At 42.0% G+C, this 17,619-nt stretch overlaps 1 protein-coding gene across 1 annotated transcript; it reads left to right on the forward strand.

Annotated features, from left to right (window-relative positions):
• Positions 1-651: 651 nt before the first annotated feature.
• vapal (VAMP (vesicle-associated membrane protein)-associated protein A, like) lies at positions 652-14,898 on the forward strand. The gene is made up of 6 exons (XM_072363926.1): positions 652-903; positions 6,900-7,052; positions 10,984-11,087; positions 12,062-12,142; positions 13,608-13,787; positions 13,982-14,898. The coding sequence occupies exons 1-6, from the start codon at positions 846-848 to the stop codon at positions 14,141-14,143; spliced, it is 738 nt and encodes a 245-aa protein (XP_072220027.1). The 5' UTR covers positions 652-845; the 3' UTR covers positions 14,144-14,898.
• The last annotated feature ends 2,721 nt before the right edge of the window (positions 14,899-17,619 follow it).

Consider the following 17,619-nt stretch of genomic DNA (forward strand, 5'->3'; position numbering starts at 1 on the left):
TAGAAATATTTTTTCTAAACTCAATGAATAATGCTCAATCTGCTGGGTTTCACTTTAGAAAGTTAGATTTGGACCCACATTCGTGTAGTTCTACCTCATGTATCAGTTAATTGGTTTTAAATGCAAAAAAGCTCGATTAAAATTGTCCAAGTGTTTGTTTTTAAATTCCATCAAAGTTTTGGAGGAAATGCTTGTAAAATAATGAATTAATAACAAATATTTTCAAGGGTCGTATCAGTAACAGTCACGTGTTCACAAACTAGGAGGCATCATCTATCTATATGTCTTATATTCTCATAAGTTTGGGAAAAGATCTCGAATTAGAACTTATTTTATCAATAATATGGCAGGAGAAATTAAACACTATTTGTTTATGCGACAGAAAGTTACAATTAGGAAGTAGAGTCATAATTATGGGATAATTTCTCATTAGTATGGCCTGCTTTGCTTTGAAACATATTTTTTTATCCCCTCCAAAGCGGCAGCCCTGTGATTTTATTCAAAACGGGCTCAGCTCGTGTTTTGATGTTATTTCCATCGCAAACGGACAAAGTCACATTTAACTTTGTGAGGGTCACAGTGGGACTCCTGTCGTTTTATCAGATGTGCTTCCTGCCAAGTATTCCAGTGTACAAGTATAACGACTTAAATGTACTCTAATCTCATCAGTTACAGAGCCACGAGGACGCTGTACAGGGCTGTGCTCTCGCGCGTTGAAATATTTGTACCCACATGCTCCTTCGCTCGCAGAGCTCAGTCAGCGTTTGACTCGGTAGTGGCAGGGGATCCAGGATTTCCACTTGTCAGTCCCCGATACCGAAACCAAGTACATCCCCTCCGTTAAGATGTCCAAATTGGATCAGGTCCTCATCCTCGACCCTCCTTCTGACCTCAGATTTAAAGGTAGGTGAATGAAAATGTCTCGGCGTGCGCGGTGTCCGGTGAGTGGAGGTGAAGTCCAACCTGACTCGAATGATTTCACGCTCCTGCAAAGCGAATTTCGGTGCTAGCAGGCTAGCTAGCATTCACCGCCATTTTAAGTTAGCCAGGGGAAGGACGGGCCGCTGGAGCCCCGAACTGTAGTGACATGGATAGCCGGCGTGGCGTGCTTGTAGACGGCCTGCTATACCTGACCAGCTCAGTGACAACACCTCGCAAACCGTGAGGGGACTGCTGGTCTTAGACTAGCGACTGTCAAACGGAGTTGAAGCGTCGTTAAGCAGCACGTTTCTTGGTGTATTCACTCAAGTTGTAGCGTTTGCTACTATGCTGGTGCCACCGGTGTTAATAACAGTAAACTGTTCTTTCCTGGGGGGGCTCACCCCTGAAATCCCCCATTGCAGGAATTAACTTAGTGGAAACACGCAGCGTACAAACGGACACATTTAAAGCCCCATAGTTGTCCATGTTAAGCTTGTAAAGTGACTGACAGCCTGATGACAAACTTGGCTAACTCTCTGTAACGTCAACATAAGACAGATTTTCTTTGTAGCATTGCGCTAACGTTAGTTTCTCTTAAACACGCAGGCTATGTCAGCTCGTTTAAGATGTATTGGATATCGATATTGGAATATCACAGCACATTCCCATTAAACCGGAGGGGGTCTACTCTTTCGGCTGCCACTGATTGCTTTCCTGGCAGAGATAAGGCTCAATGATGTGTCAGTGAGCAGTTGGCTAACGACAGTCGGGCTAGCCTGCTACCTAATTAGCTGCTCCCTGACAGCAAACAGTTGTTTTACACTTAATATTCCTGAACTGTTATTGGAGAAACTCCAGCAATTAGCTTAACTTGGTGGTATTTGTGTGAGCCCAACTGTTGCTGTCGTGAACAAGTGACCATTACAAGTGAACAAAGTGACAGTGAACTGTACTCAGGTTTCTTTAGTTCAGTCCACAACCCACAGTGATGTAAAACAATCCCCACAACTCTTTATCCTTATCATCTCGCATTCTGGCCTAGGATTATTATGCTTTTTATGCATTCGTCTCCTTGAGCAATCTGTCTGTGGTAGAGACCTCTTTGCCAATGAGCCACTGATTTATTGGTGATAAATGCAGTACTGCCCTTAAAGGCAGAATCTGTCAGCCTTTTGTCTTGCCGGTCCTTGATACAAGGTGTGGATAAGGCTTTCACAATCATAAAAAATAACTTTACAATCAATGGCCATGCCCATGGGAGCAGCTAAGAATTTATGTCTTTCCTGCGCGTTTTGTTCTGCAGTTAATATTAGATTAGCAGTATTTGTGTTAAATCACCACGATTTTGTCTCGTCTCGCTAATCAGCTCCTTAAAGCTTTTGGGCTTTTCTGTGTCGTTGGACTTAGAGCCTAAAAGTTCCTACAGTGGTGTTGCTGTTGTGTTTGCGAGCGCGTTAGTATTCCATGAAGATCTTTCAAATACATCACCGGCTGCGTATCAGAAGTGAAGCGCCTTGAAATGCACAAGGAATGCTATTCACCAACAACAAAAGAAGGGGAGAACATGGCAGAAGTGATGGAAATATGACATTTTACAGTCAAATGGAAAATATCCTAACAAAATGATCCCTGTTAGCTTAAACAATTGTGATCAGCTAATAAAATGATAATTGTGCAAGTGGACACTGGTTGTTGCTCGGCTTGACGAGTTTCACCTGTTCAGAAACAGAGCCACAGGTTAGCCATGGGTGGAGTGTAAGTATGAAGATGTTTTTGTGGTGAGGTGTCCATCTTGCTGCTTTTTAAACTCTGCTCCACATTTCCTACACCTTGGGATGCTGTGAAGGAGCAAAACAGTGTCCCGTAGGCCCACCAAAACGCAGCCAACAGTGCAGTGTGAACGTTAATAAAGGAATTTGCCTCGCTGCTATTTTTACTTTCACACTTTGAGACGGTAAACAGAACTTTCCTGAGCTTACAAATAAATTGAACTTGTTTCAAGTTGAGTCAAGCACAGTTTGAGAGAACTTGTCATCGACAGTATTGGATTAAGCCTCTGATTAAAACGTACGTTTTGTTTGTGCAGCAGGTTGATGGTGCTATGATAATCAAATCACTCGGTAATATTATTAAAAAGTCAGTAGGGATCTGTTTGGGTCGGGTTATATTGGCTGCATAAAGCCTTAAAAAGGAGTTCAAGAGTTAAACCCAACTACATAAATGAATGTCCTGCTGCTGAGCCTTAAATGGACTGAGATGATTAGTCAGCTGGCACAGACAGTCCATCATAATCTGATCATGAACCACCATATTTTACCCGATTTAAGAATTTCTGCTCTAATTCAACTTATTCTGATTACTGATCACAGGATTTACATTTTCCTTCACCAGGTTAACCTTTTGGTCTTTGTATACTGAAGTGGATGAAAGGCTAAATTGCATCGGTATGACAGGGGTGAGGTCTTCACCGGCCATAATCAATTCATAGGCGTGCCATCACACTATCCTGTTTCATTAAGGTCAAAACATGTTACCCAAGGAATGTGGAAGAAAATGTCAATGTTAGGGTCTTAAACCCATTGTCATGGCTTAATATGGGGGGAGGAAAATGGCCAAACAGTGGCAAATAAGCTTGTATTTGCTCTCTGAGGGAGCGTAACTAGAAAGCGGATTTAATGCAACATGAATGCCTTTTTGACCAATCGGATTGCCACCTGTTTTATGTGGAGGCCTGAATCATACACTGACTAAATCTAATCCAAAGAGCTCCAATCAAAGAAGTTACAGTCGCTTGATTTAGGGTGGTTGTTGTTTTTTAGGAGGAACACGCAGGAAAATGAGAGAGTTACTGCCGTGATGTTGAGAAGCAATATGAGGAGAGTGAAGACGAGCTACAGCTTCTTTTACTGTCACCGAGACCGAGCTAAATCGGTCTGCGTCTATGCCAGACCTGGTCTGTTTTGGAGCCTCTGTTGGGATTCCTCCAGCAAGCTAGAGGGGGCAGCCCTCCTTTCCTTGGTTGGTATTTTTAGACCAGGACAGGCCTGGGGGACCCTAACTCAGCATACATGCTGCAGGATGAGAGAGATGGAGGGAGCGCTGTGAGAGCAGAGTAAGGCGATGGATGCAGGCTATGTGGGCGTGCGTCTGACGTGAGCAGCTGTTTTCCAGTGTTTTATCTGTTTTGGTGCAGGCATCGGGCTTATGCTAACAATTTATCAACCGCATTGCAGAAATGTTGCTCAAGTCGACTTTAAATTCCACAATGTCAAAACAATGACCGTCTGTGGCCTTATTTAGACTTTGTTAAAAGAGGGTCTGATAAATAAATTGAATCAGGGTTTTAAACTCCTTTTACAAGCGTCCTCGTTTGCCCCTTTAGGAGAAGGCTTAGGCGGAGTCAGCAGGCAGGATTGATGATGGCAGACATCTGACGGGCTGTATTTACCATATTTGTCATATACTTTTGATCTTTACTAAATCACATTTGAGATACCCTAATGTCTCTGTTCCAGAAAATCTCTTGTTATTATTTCATTGAGGGAAATCATTGGTTTGCGGTTAAGGTCACTGCGCTGAGCTGGTCTTCTGGACATTGATTTATGATGCTTCAGAAGGAAAAGATGGAGACGAATGGCTGGGATTAATAGGACCGAAGTTGTAATAAGTTAAAATAAGAAAAAGTGATAAGAAGTGCCTCGTGTGTGTGTGCATAGTGACGCTCAGAGCGTAGATATTTGAAACACAGAATGTTAAGAGGAATATCTCGTGCTACACCGTGTCTGGGATGAGGTTTTTCAAGTTTGTTGGAATGTTTTAGTTCCGCACCTGTTGATAACAACACTGTGCTCATCAGCGTAGCTATCTGTTAGCCGGGTGGAGCCTCTGTAGTCATGCACTGCATCTTATCTCTCTGGGTTTATGGGTGTGAATAAAGGCTTAATGTGGACTTTGTGAGCTCTAACCGAGCTGGGAAACTGTATAAGTCGAGTCACTTTCCTTCATATCCAGCAGATTTAAAAACAACTGAAGTCGACCGAAGGGAAACAGCAGAATAAAGATGCAACAACCATAAAAACAAACAATAAATGATACATCATTAGAATTTTTAATAAAATTTAATAAAATTACTCCACTCGAAAGGAAGGCTGAGAAAAAGAGACGAGTCTTTAGTAATGACAGTGGGGGCCAATCTAATATGGAGAGCGACTGCAAAAGCTCCATCTTTTTTATTTGGCCTGCATGTAGCCACATAAAGGAGGATTTGGTTGGCTGGTTGCAGGTGTCAAGCTGCCATATGTGTATTTAAGAGGTCAATTAAGTAAGTGGGAGCCTGTCTGTGGGGGCATTTTCAAAGTAAACAACAGCATTTAAAAAAATCGATCCCTTGGTGAAGGGGGAGCTGGTGGATTAAAACCAAGCAGCTAGTTTAGTGTGGCAAAAAGAATTCTGTTCCGGCTAATATATCGAGTTCACTTACTTAACTTATTAACATGTATTTATCTCAATAAAAAAAAACGTTTAAAGCCTCTGGGTGGGAGTCGACTCCAGAGTAGTGGTTGTTTGTGACCATAAAGTCTGATTTTTGTCCTGCTGTGTGCAGCCTAAAGAGAAGAAGTGAGCCAGTGTGAGCACAAAGCAGAGAGCACCCACTGACAGATGGACATGACTGTGTCTCCTCTAGATGGATTTTGTTGTCAAAAGGATCGCTCTGTGTCGTCTGAACTTGTGCTAAAAGCGCACGGCTGCAGGGAAAGAGGTGCCTTTGGTTTATGAAAGAAGGCTCTACCGTGAGGTGGAATGCAGCTCTGTGATTGTCTTCATCTCGATAATCTTGTTTTCATGATTGTTAGAAGCTGAAATCATCTTGGAAAATAAATTTTCATTGAACGCCTCTTTCTTCAGTAAATGATCAAATTTGAGCTGTCAAAACTCTAAACCTGCACATTTTACGACATAAAAAATGAACTCTGCCAATTTGCAGATCTTATGGGGTGCAGAATCAGCCATAATGCATGACGATATTGACGTGAAGCACGAAGTGGGATAGCTATGCATCATGAGACATGTTATTTTGTCCAGGCTCCCAGGCTAATTGCTCTGATTGAGTTTGGGGTACCACTGACTTGGCATACAGTTGTTTTCGACATGACATGCATGATCAAAGCTGGGTGGTGCTGATCCTAGTTAAGGACCTAATTTGAAGCAAGCTCGGTCACAAGATGGAGCACCATTGTATAACTATTGATCTTCTGATAGATGACCCGACCAGGGAAGGAGCTTCATTTCCAATATCATGGGACATCCACATGAGATTATCTGTCTGGAGGAAAGCGTAATTAGTTCAGGTGGTTTGGCGCATCACGTTTGGAGGCATATGCAGGGAGTGGGGTTAGTCTCTGAGTTCCAGGTCATTTCAAATGTCCGCGCAAAGCTTCAGATTCGTAGATAGTGATGCCTTCTATCAATCGGGCACAGTAATTAAAAAAGTACACCATGGAAACCAGATTTTTTTACTGCATTTTTATGCATTAGACAACTTAGTTAGGCTGTAACTAGTCGTGGGTGTTCTGCTCTTTATCTGTTTCTCCATTTAGCCATTTTCTGTTTCTTTCTTAGTATTTTGTTGAGTGTGTGTGTGTCTGTGTGTGTGTGTGTGTGTATACGCTACAACTATCCTGCAACCCCGCCTCAAATCAGCAGACACAGTATTGAATCAGACTTTTTAATCACATAGGTCTAATTGAGTTGTCCCTCAGTGTTTTTTCTGCTAATCTCTTTAAAGTTCCTTTTTCAGCACGGGCCAAAAATCCCACCGTAGGACTGTGGCTCTTCTCAGCCCTTTCACTGTGTGAATATGGCGCCTGAAGCGTCCATCCTTTGCTGTTTCACGTAGCTTATTTTAGCAAGAGTGTGGGAGGGTTGTCCAAAATGCAAAACTAATGACGCTGTGGTGTTTGTTGCTCTCTGTCCGCCAGGTCCTTTCACAGATGTAGTCACCACTAACCTCAAATTGAAGAACCCTTCTGACAGAAGAGTGTGTTTCAAAGTGAAGACGACAGCACCGCGCAGGTACTGTGTACGGCCTAACAGCGGCGTCATCGATGCCGGCCAAACCGTCGTCATCTCTGGTGAGGCTCCATTTCTTCACTGTCCTGTTTGTGTTCAGCTTTGTCTTATAAGATGTTGGGGGAGCGTGATATTTATCCACAGTCGACTTGTTAGTTTTAGAAAACATCAATATGCTCCATAACCCGCCTGATGAGTAGCAGCAGTACGGGACACAAACTTCTCCTTAAAGCTGCTCTTACAGCCATGTAAGAGCAGACATCTACGTGTGTTGTTGCTCTGCTCCTCGTCTTTTTGGCCCGGTGTGCTGAGTGGAGATCAGTCCAGGCTCGTGTATATTCTGTGTGTTCAGTCCTTGCGGATATTTGAGCTGCTGGCGGTTGTTTAAAAGTAGCTGCAGAGGGACCCAGTGAACCCTCGTGGACCGGCGAGGATGACAAGATGAACGTGAGCGGACGCACAAACCGCCTTTAAGGTGTACATTCAGCTCTAAAAGCAGCTTTTAAATAGGGTAACACCTTTTATTCTCTATATTGTGATCATTTTATTGTTGTTCATAAGAAAAGTAGTGGCTCCATTGTCATAAATATTTAATTCTTTTATCAACATTAAACTCACAATCACATGGTTGCACATTTTTTAATGTTCTTCAGAGTCCTTGAAACCAAAATGTCAGCTAACGTCTGAAATAGTTTCACTTTCTCGTTGACCAAAGGCTGCCTTCATTTGGGTTGTTGGGGAAGAGCAAAGGCGCTGAAAACGATGCAAACGGCCAAACGTTTAGTTGGAATGAATGCGCAGACCTACCTGCTGACACAAAAAAAGGCTTTTGTTGCTCTTTTAGTGGTCAGCTCGCCTGCTGCTTGGTGAGATTCACCGAGGACAGCTGCCGATCCTGAGTTTTCTCCACCAGCTGCTTCACTTTAAGAAGACGGTGCACAAAGGTGGAGAGATTATGGCAGAACACCAAGTTGGACGTTTACTGGCTGCATTTCAAGGTGTTTAAAAGAGATGATAAAAAAAACTCCAGAACATCTTACTTGGCACATCTCATTTCCTCAAAGTCCCGTTTGACGGCATTAACACCAACAGCGCTCCTCTGGCACCTGTGTTCACAAAAGCTGCCTGCAATGCTTTTCCTGCTTTCTTTCTGAATAGGATCAGAGGTATCGGGGCTAATTTCTCACCATCCCATGTGATTTATCTTCCTCACGGATCTTTATGCTCCTCCTTCTCTTTGATTAATGAGCAGAACATCCGCTTATTAAAATGAAACCGTCTGTAGGTCCTCTGGATATCTCACCAACTTCCAACTCGCCCTTTTCCCAAGTGTTATTTAACCGTTACTGAAGAAACCCAATTCGGATCTTTAGGCCCACATCCAAACTGTCTTTAATGTTAAGAAATCTAGAAAAGGTAGTAGCTGACCAGCTTCTTTCTTTTCTTGAGAAACACAGCGTTTTTGATCAGGTTCAGCCTGGTTTGACACTCAGACTGCTCCTCTCAGAGTGTCTGCTGACGCTATGATGGCTGCAGACAGTGGAGAGTTCGCGGTTCTGGTCTTACTGGACCTTCCCTCAGCCTTGGACACTGTTGATCACATCGTATTCCCTTTTTTTTTTTTTTTCTGGAATGGTATTAAAGTGGTTAATTTCTTATCTTTCTAAGAGAAAATTCAACATACATGAAATTCAGACCGTATCAGAGACTTCTGATCTGATCTGATCTGATCTGAGGAGTCCGTCAGGGTTCTGTTCTTTTAAAGCAACAATTTTTCACATCGTCACATTTAATGACCTCGACGACGGTTGGCAGATAACTACCTTTGGTTAAATCCAAACAAGAATAAGACGGAGTGGCTGATCGTTGCCCCTGACGGAGTGACTCCACAAACTGGGCAACAAATTGGCTTTTTGGGCTCCTCTTCCCAGCCGACACTGAGAAATGTCGGCGATGTATTTGATCAGTCGGTGTCGTTGGACCATCACGAAATGGCTTTTTCCACTTGAGGAATATTTCAAAGTGAAGAGGGCTGGTGTCAAAATCTGAACTGGAGATGATCGTACATGCTTTTATTTCTTCTCGTTTAGATTATCACTACTCACTCTTTACCTGCCTCATTAAAATACCTTTTGAAAATCTTCATATTTTGGTATGTATTGTGAAGCACTTTGTGATTGCTATCGGAGAAAGGTGCTACGAGTATATATAAAAACTTCTTTTAATCATGTTGAAAATGATTTAAAATAGTTTGTTTCAGACTGGTTTCATCATATGTTGGGAACATCTTTGCACAGGAGCGGAACATCAACACCCGAGGAGACGTCTTCCCACCCATTTGGCAAAACGGCACCTGTTTCATTTGAAACTTTACAAATTTGGAATGCGCGTCGCACTAAGTGAACAATCATATTGGCAATAACAGCTCGCAAAATTAGATTTGGATAGTAAATGACATCCTCTTGAAATTAGATAGGAGAGATGACCTAATTAGGCAGAAAAGATATGAGGGAGAAAAATCCAGCAGTCGCTGCCACGATCTAGTAGGAAAATATGAATGAATTTAAAAAAAGGAAATTATTGAGGGGATATGCAAATGTTGGCAAGTTAAGAGCCATTTCCATGACACAAAAGCATGTGGTTGGTCTCTGAGTCTTTCTGCAGCTTTAACAAGAGCCTCAAAGATTATTTTTAGTTTTTCAGTTCAGGTTTTCTCATGCAAGTATCTGGCTCAGATGTTGAGGCACAAACAGGCCGAGAATACTGTCATTTACGTCCTTTTTATGTCATTATACTCACTAAATACTTTAGACTTTATATATTGAAGAACCTCCTCTTCTGTTTAGCGTTGAATTTGAGACTATTTTTGCTGTCTTGATCCTTTTGTTTTTAAGTGGAATGTGATTTTCCATCTTTGGGTCTGTTTTTTTTATTAACCTTCTCAGTCATTTTGTGTTCATTATTGTTTTTTTTGCTCTGTTTGATGTTTAAAATGTGCTGTATGAATAAAATGAACACCGACACACTGCTGTCAGAGTAGTGGAAATATCAGAGGAAATATGCTGGCTTCATTAGATTTTTAGTTGTTTCTGAGTCAGAGTCTTAATGGCGATAAGAGGAGTAATGATCTGGACTTTCACACAGGCGATGCGTTCAGGTGCAACTTATTTTACACGGTATTTAATGCAATCATTCAAACCGTGTTCAGGAAATATTTAGAGCTTGTGACTTATTTGATGTGATGTTGGATTTCTAAAACTTTTCAGAGTGGAAAAGCGGACTCTGTAAATCGGGGCCTGGTATTGGGGTCAGGGGCGGGGAGCGGGGTAGACTTTCACGAGTTCTTTCACATTCTCCATCATCACAGATGTAGAGAGATGGTTTGGAAGTCTGACACTGGGACGGCGCTTATTAGCTACGTAGTGGAAATGTCTCTTTGTGCAGAATAGTTTCAGCTCACTAAATAACGCCGCTGATCTGAATATTTAATCGGACGTGAATGTGTTTCATGGAATATGAAACACCGCATCACTAATCCTCCAAAAGGTTTGTAGACGTAGGTCAGAGTTTGCAAACAGTGGTGCATATTTTCCTTTCAAGCTTACTTTTAAAGCGAACAACTCTCGAGGCTGTTGTGGAGTCTTTTTTTTTCTTTGGCTCTAAATGAAGCTCCAGATCCGAACAACGTGAACAACTCAGTCTGACACTTCCTAAAGATAAAGACATGAGAACGAGACTGCCTAAATCAACAGCTGATCTTGTGTGGCTGATCTTTGCAGGTGCGCTCGGAGGAATGGATGCTGTTTTAAAAGCTAAAGATGCTCACACTAAATATAAGTTGGTTCAAGTCAGTAGATGAATTAAAAAGGAATCATGAGCATCTAAACTTCACCTTTAGTCCCTAAAACACTTGTTCAGTGCCCTCTTTTTAAAGTTTACTGTGCTAAATGTGCAGTATTCATCTCAACGTTGTTCTTCTTCTCTCTTTCACAGTTATGCTACAACCCTTTGACTATGACCCCAATGAGAAAAGTAAACACAAATTCATGGTGCAGACGATTTTTGCCCCACCAAATGTTTCGGACATGGATTCCTTGGTGAGTGATTTATATTTATTTATTACGTAAATGTTTAGCATGTTACAGCTGCTCTTTAAGGTCTAAGAGAGAGATAGAAATATTCATCACCTGATTGGAACAGTGAAAAACGAGCTTTTAACAGAAGTTATCGGTGCACAAAGCGCAGCATCGTGTGTTTCTGTTGCTTCTTTTGGCTCGTGTTGGTTTTGGTTGAAAGCAGAAGAAGGGGTGTCTTTTTCTTTCTCAGAACAACTCAAAACTACCTGAAAATGACCTCATTGTTTACATGTTGACATGCAGATATCGGAGAGCTTGTGTCTCGATGTTTGATTCCACAAATGCTCATTAAGGACTCGTTTTTTCTTTATGCGAAAAACTACAACCGGGAGAGTTAATATCATTCCCCTGACACATTAATAGGTTTAGGAGTCTGTATATGATAGAAAAAAGGCTTTGTGTAGGCTAAAAACACACTTTACAGACCACAGAGTCCCATATGACTGTGTAAAGGGCTTTGAGTGTTCTCCAGCAGTCCACCAGAGGACAGCAAATGCTCGGTCAGCCAGTAAAACTCATGCAGACCTTGGAGTTGTATTTCTGAGCTGGCTGACCATGAATGAGTTTAAAAAATCAGGAAATGTAGGGGAACAATGGTCTGACTGGACCTGATACGTGCTGTGGAATAAAACAGATTATGGCATTACTCAACCAGGTTCTGTGTTCATAACCATCTGTTAGTCATTTCTGTCATTCGGAGATGGGAAAGAATTCTCTAAAGTCAATGGAATAACATAAAGAAAGTCAATCAATGAGTGTTTTTGGAATGAAGCGCCTCTACTTTCTCCTCTTCTGATGTCCATAGATTCAAGGCTGCTGTGTATGTGAATGGTATGAAGCGGTGTGACGTGTGAGTGTGTGTGTGTATGTGGAGAGAGTCCAGCTGTTAGCAGTTTGACTTGATGAATAACACATCCATTTTTCATCTCCACCAGTGGAAAGATGCGAAACCCGATGATCTCATGGATTCCAAACTGAGATGCGTCTTCGAGCTGCCTTCTGAAAACGATAAAGTGGTAAGAGGCGCTGCGGCACTGTTAAAGCAGCATAATTATAACTTCAGGTCTCCTTCCTGGTTATGGACGGTGAATGTTGACAGTGGGGGGGGGGGGGCAGACAGTGTTCAGGGGGACGAAGCACAGGAAACATGGCTTGTTAGCTTTATCTTAAACTGTTTTAAAAGATGCTGATTGACTGGAAATAAACACCTTGTGCTTCTGTGAATCTGCATGGAGGCCAAAAAGGAAATGATCAAAACAGTGAACAAAACGACACTACGTATCACGTACGTTTCACATCGGCACTTTTCAGCGTCGGGAATGTTTTATTCCCGGATGCATTATGCTGTTCACACGTAAACTGAGACGTGCAGCTGCTCTGACTTATTCCAAATAACTTATAAAGTTGTGGATCTGAAGTTAAATGAATTCTGGTTGTTGAGTCACACATTGAGTTGAAATGGCTCCTTCCTTTATAGCCCCGTGAGGGAAGAAGTTAGCTCTGGTTATTGTTCCAGTGGCAGCCCTGCGTCGGACTGTCTTGCGTCAAACTGTGTTTCCATGACGACGCTTTTCCCCCAGTATAGCCTGAAAATGACCGTGCTGTTTCATGAATATTTCTCTGTGCAGAGATGGAAGTTTCGGCCTCGCTGCTGCCTCGGGTTTCCGGTACAGAGAGTTTACTTTATTGAGCTGTAAACTCTGAGCAACGGGAGCTTTGCACAAATCAGGCCTGAGAGTAATCAGGATTTAGTTAAGCAGCGCCACCGGACAGCTCGGTTCAGGTGAAAATACCAGCAGGGCCGGCCGGATTTAGCTTTGTAAGCAGCTACAGTGTGGATATGTGGGCTGCTGAGTCAGCATGGTATCTACTCTCTGCTTTGACACGAGTAGCATGCGTGTGATGTGTAACATGTTTAGTATGTGAAATACAGGATGGAAGTATCATATGAAATGCATATGGCAGAAATAGGACAGGGTAGAAAACCTCCCTACTTTCTTTCACCTGTGATGCTACCTTCATCGCATGATAAAACTTTATAATAGGTAAAAAAAATCATAGGGATGAATTGAACCAAGAGATTTTTTTTTAAATCTGTGCAGAAATTCAAGCACCATGAAATAGAAACAGTTCAAAAGGTAGTCAAGGTTTTCGAGGTGCCTAACTTCACAGAAAACATGAGCAGAGATCTCCGTTTGATAGCTTCAGCGGCCGCCCCACTTCCACTCAACCTTAGTATAATTTGGTCCACAACACATTTGCCAGCCTTCATCCACAATGCAGGAGTTGTAGTTCCATGACGCAGCCTTTATTTCTGCCATGTCGCCCGGCCACGACACGAAGCCCCCTCTGCTCTCTTTGATCTGGCACTGTGAGCCTCGGATAGGGGGTCCTGGCATGTGAAGGCTCGTGTCCTCACTGGGCTCCGGCCGTGCTGGGCTTCACCTCAGTCACGCTTCTCCCTCCCTTTTTGTCGGGCAGAATGACGTGGAGGCGACCAGAGCGGCCCCGGTGATGAACTCTGTGAAGGCCGAGCCGACACCGGCCTCAGCCCCCGTTCCTGCTACGGTGGACGACACAGAAATGAAGAAAGTTCTGGAGAAGTGCAAGAGGCTGCAGTCTGAGATCAACAAGCTGACCGAAGAGAACCGGCAATTAAAGGTCAGACGTGCCTAACAAAACAAATATGAGACGGGGAATGATGACGCACCTGCTGTGAATGCAGTCTCATACGACTCTCTGGTGTTGTAGAAACTTGTGTTTCCAAACCTTTTCTCGGCCTGTAAACACTGTGCATCTTGTCCTGATCTGCTGCTCATGATTCTTCTTCCTTTTTTTCTTTTTTTTTTTTGCAGGACGATGGAATCAGAATGAGAAAGATGCCCCGCTCAGACCACATGACATCAAACTCGACTAACCTCCTGGGCCGAGAATCCAGCGCCACCTTTCTGCCCTCCCTCCTCGTCGTCATAGCAGCCATCTTCATGGGATTTTTCTTAGGGAAGTTCATCTTGTAGACTGGGAGATGCATGCCGGCCGTATCCACGCCCCCCCCCTCCTCCCCGCCCCTCCCCTGCTCTGGCTCCAGATTAATGAAAAACCGACAAGTCTTTCTGTTGACTTTGCCATATCATTGGTAGCGTGGCCTCCCGTGAACACATCTGTACAGCATCATCGAAGGCGCCGCCTTTTTACAATCTCACACAGTTAGTGCGCACAGAGTTGAGAAAGGCGAAAGAGAAGTGATTTTTCTTTTTTTTCCTCCCCCTTTTTGTTTTTGGACTCCACAGATGACGCAGGTAACGGTGGAAAATGCACCTACTGTGAACCGCGGCTGAGAAGCGGTTTTTGTTTGTTTTTTTTTCCTTTCTTTTCTCTCTCTGTTGTTTTAATAGGAATTGAATGGAATGTTAGATGTCTTGTAAATGTTATTTTAAATCCTTTTTAAACAGAAGAGGACAGAACTTCCATTTAAAAAGACCTTGCTACCTGTTGCTGGATTGCCTCTGAAGTAAATTTGTTTGTAATTTCTACTTCTTGTGTTGGAATGTTCAGGTCCAGCTGGGGACATATGTGCCTCCTTCTTGTACATTTGTCCTGTCCTTTTCCTCACAACACCAATGGAGACATTATTATTATTGTTATTATTATTATTATTCTTCACATATATTCCTCCTGAGGCATATATTGACTGAAATAAGGTTTCCATTCTTAAAATCCTGTCCCATGGTATTAATCATTGACAATAAAAATGAAAAAAGTGGTTTTCATAGCCGTCTTTTCCTGTGTTTCTTTTGATCGAGACGTACTCCGATGCGCATTATGTGACGCCACCGAATGAGTGCCGAAGCACATTTTAAGCTGTCGTGGAAAGAGTCGTCCCAGGAAACGCTTTGTTCCTCACGAACCGGATCCACCGGACAAATGGAGATGGAAGTTTGGATTCGACAGCGGTAAATCTTTAATTGGGGAATGGACCTTCAGTGGGTTTATGCACCAAAACAGACATTGTTGCCTTGTGGTTTTTGAGGGTTTTTTTATGGTACATTATGATGTTTGGCACGAGCGAACCCCGCTGTGGTCGGTGTCCCAAAACGGAACTAATTTCAGCCTGATGATGAATACAATACAGAGCTTGATCTGAAAAAGATGATTAGTTTCCATGAAACTGAAACCTTCAATCATTTGATCAAACCGTGAAGTCGAGTGATTCGTGTTACTGGAAAAGGCCGGTGCATTGTGGAGTTTTTCCCCTTGACGTTAAAGAGCAGGACACTTTCATGTTAAACTGTAACTGTATGGCCGTGCTGTCGTCCAGCTGAATGTCAGGGTTTACATAAAGTGCTGGCAGGGGCGGCTCAAACCTTCCTCTCATGGCAGATCAATCAGAACGTGCACAGTTCTAACCCAAGTGACTATTCTGACCCGATTCTATGCTTTTAAAGTTGAGTTAAAAGTATTGAATGCTTATTGAACAAATCAAAGTTGCACAAAATGCAGCAAAGTTTGACCGGAGAAAAATGTTTCATAAAAGTCCAAAAGTCATTTCCTGTTTCTGGGATGTACGACTCTCATTAATCCCTTAAACCAAGAACACTTTTAGCTTTTCTTAAGCTTTTTAAGCTGCTCACAATACAACACGAAGCTGTGGTTAGAATCCGATTCAGCAGTTAAGGAAAAAGCCGAAAAACCCAAAACATTTCACTGCTTCTTCTTTCTTCTTCTTTGTTTTTTTTGTAGATCTAGACCAGCTTAGACCTGTTCCAAATGAAAACAGAAAATTTAGACTGATCAGACATCGACTCTGTATGTATGGACTCGCATACAAAAAAAACTCTCCCTTTGTAAGAAAAATATAGTTTAAAGTACTGTTTATACCCCCAGAACAAACAAACACAAATACTGTGTCAGGGCTTTTCTTCTTCTGCATTTTCACAAGTATGAAGTTTTAAATAAAGTTTTAAAAATCACCAACGGTTTTAACGAGCTCACACTATCTGTGCAATAATCTAGTCCAGATTTTTTAGGAGTCTTGTGGTTTGTGAACCAGACTTGGTCTAAAGTGGTTTTAGATCCCAAAACAGCAGTAAAATAGCCACCTGGTTCCTACCATTCTTGTAAAGCTCTTTTCCTCATTTGTTGTGTTTTGAACTTCAGGGCCACCACATTAAAGGTACCTTTTGATTAAAGTAACTCTTGTAAAACGATCACCAGACAATCCAACATGCATTGGTGATGTAATATGCTAATTAACTGCAAAAGTCTTCAGAAAATTAGATGTGAAGATACCAGAAACCCTTCATCCTGCAGTGTCAGAACATTATGGAAGTACACGATGAAGTTTAGATTGGGCCCATAAACACCTGAGGATGCATTCAAAGTCCTAATTCATAATTGGACAATATTCTGGCCGGTGTTACATTGACCAATTTAAAAGAGGTGCTTTGTTCTGTTCCTCCCACGGTCTAAAACAATGCATGTAGGTTACTTAGAGGAAGTAGGTATAGCAAATGGATGGATGTGTTGAAGTCTGTTGTTACCACATCTTTGTGGTCATTTAACATCTTTTTATTGGATCTTCTGTGCCTCATTTTGGTTGCTTTGTTTCCCTTTTACAGGCTCTGAGTCTTTGTCAATGCACCAGAGTTTCTGTTGATTATTGCACAGCTAAAATCAAATTATTTTAGCTGCTTGTAACACAAAAGAGAGAAAAAAAAGTTTAATCTTTGTTGCACGTTAGCAGAGATGTGATAGATTAGGTGTGGCTGCCAGATGAAAAAGGATGACATCAACAGTGTAAATGACATCACACGACTCCTTGATTTCATCGGACGTGATTAAATGGCGAATTTTGATCTAAATGTTACCAGCATTGTTATGTCATTAAGACACAGCAGGAGAACAGGGTCAGAAATGTAGCCAACGGGCATCACCGTTAGATTTCCCCTGGTGATAACAGGTTCTTTTTTTTTTTTTTTAAAAAGGAACATTTTCTAAACAAATATGTTCTTATTTGCATAAGCCTCCAGTAGTCAATAATCAAGTGAGGTCAAATAAAATAAAACCCTTAGAAGTGTGATTTACACTGTTCATCCATCCTTCCAAAAATAGCTTAATATTTCAGTTTTGATCATTATTTCAAAACAATCATTTTAGTCCCTGAAGTCTTTCTTGTTAAATCCACCCAAATGCACAAAGTAACTCCAGTATTTGTGCACCGAGTCCTCACAGCTGAGCTCTCCCTTTATCTTCTGATGACACATTAAGGTCCCAAAATGTAGTCTTTAGTCTTTGTAAATTGTTTGAGTTTTTTTTTTCTCCACCCACCTTTGATAGGCCACTGTTTTCAAGATTTAAAGCGTCAATTTATGTTGATCGTTAATGTGATGTTGATTTAGGAGATCTCACAGAACAGGTTAAATGTCTAAACTAAGCTTCTGTCTGTTAATGTGATAAAGTGACTGCTCTTTACTACAGGTGTGACACTGACTGA

This window comes from Leuresthes tenuis, unplaced genomic scaffold (genome assembly GCF_036924035.1).
Source record: "Leuresthes tenuis unplaced genomic scaffold, fLeuTen1.0.hap1 SCAF_14, whole genome shotgun sequence".
Lineage (NCBI taxonomy): Eukaryota > Metazoa > Chordata > Actinopteri > Atheriniformes > Atherinopsidae > Leuresthes > Leuresthes tenuis.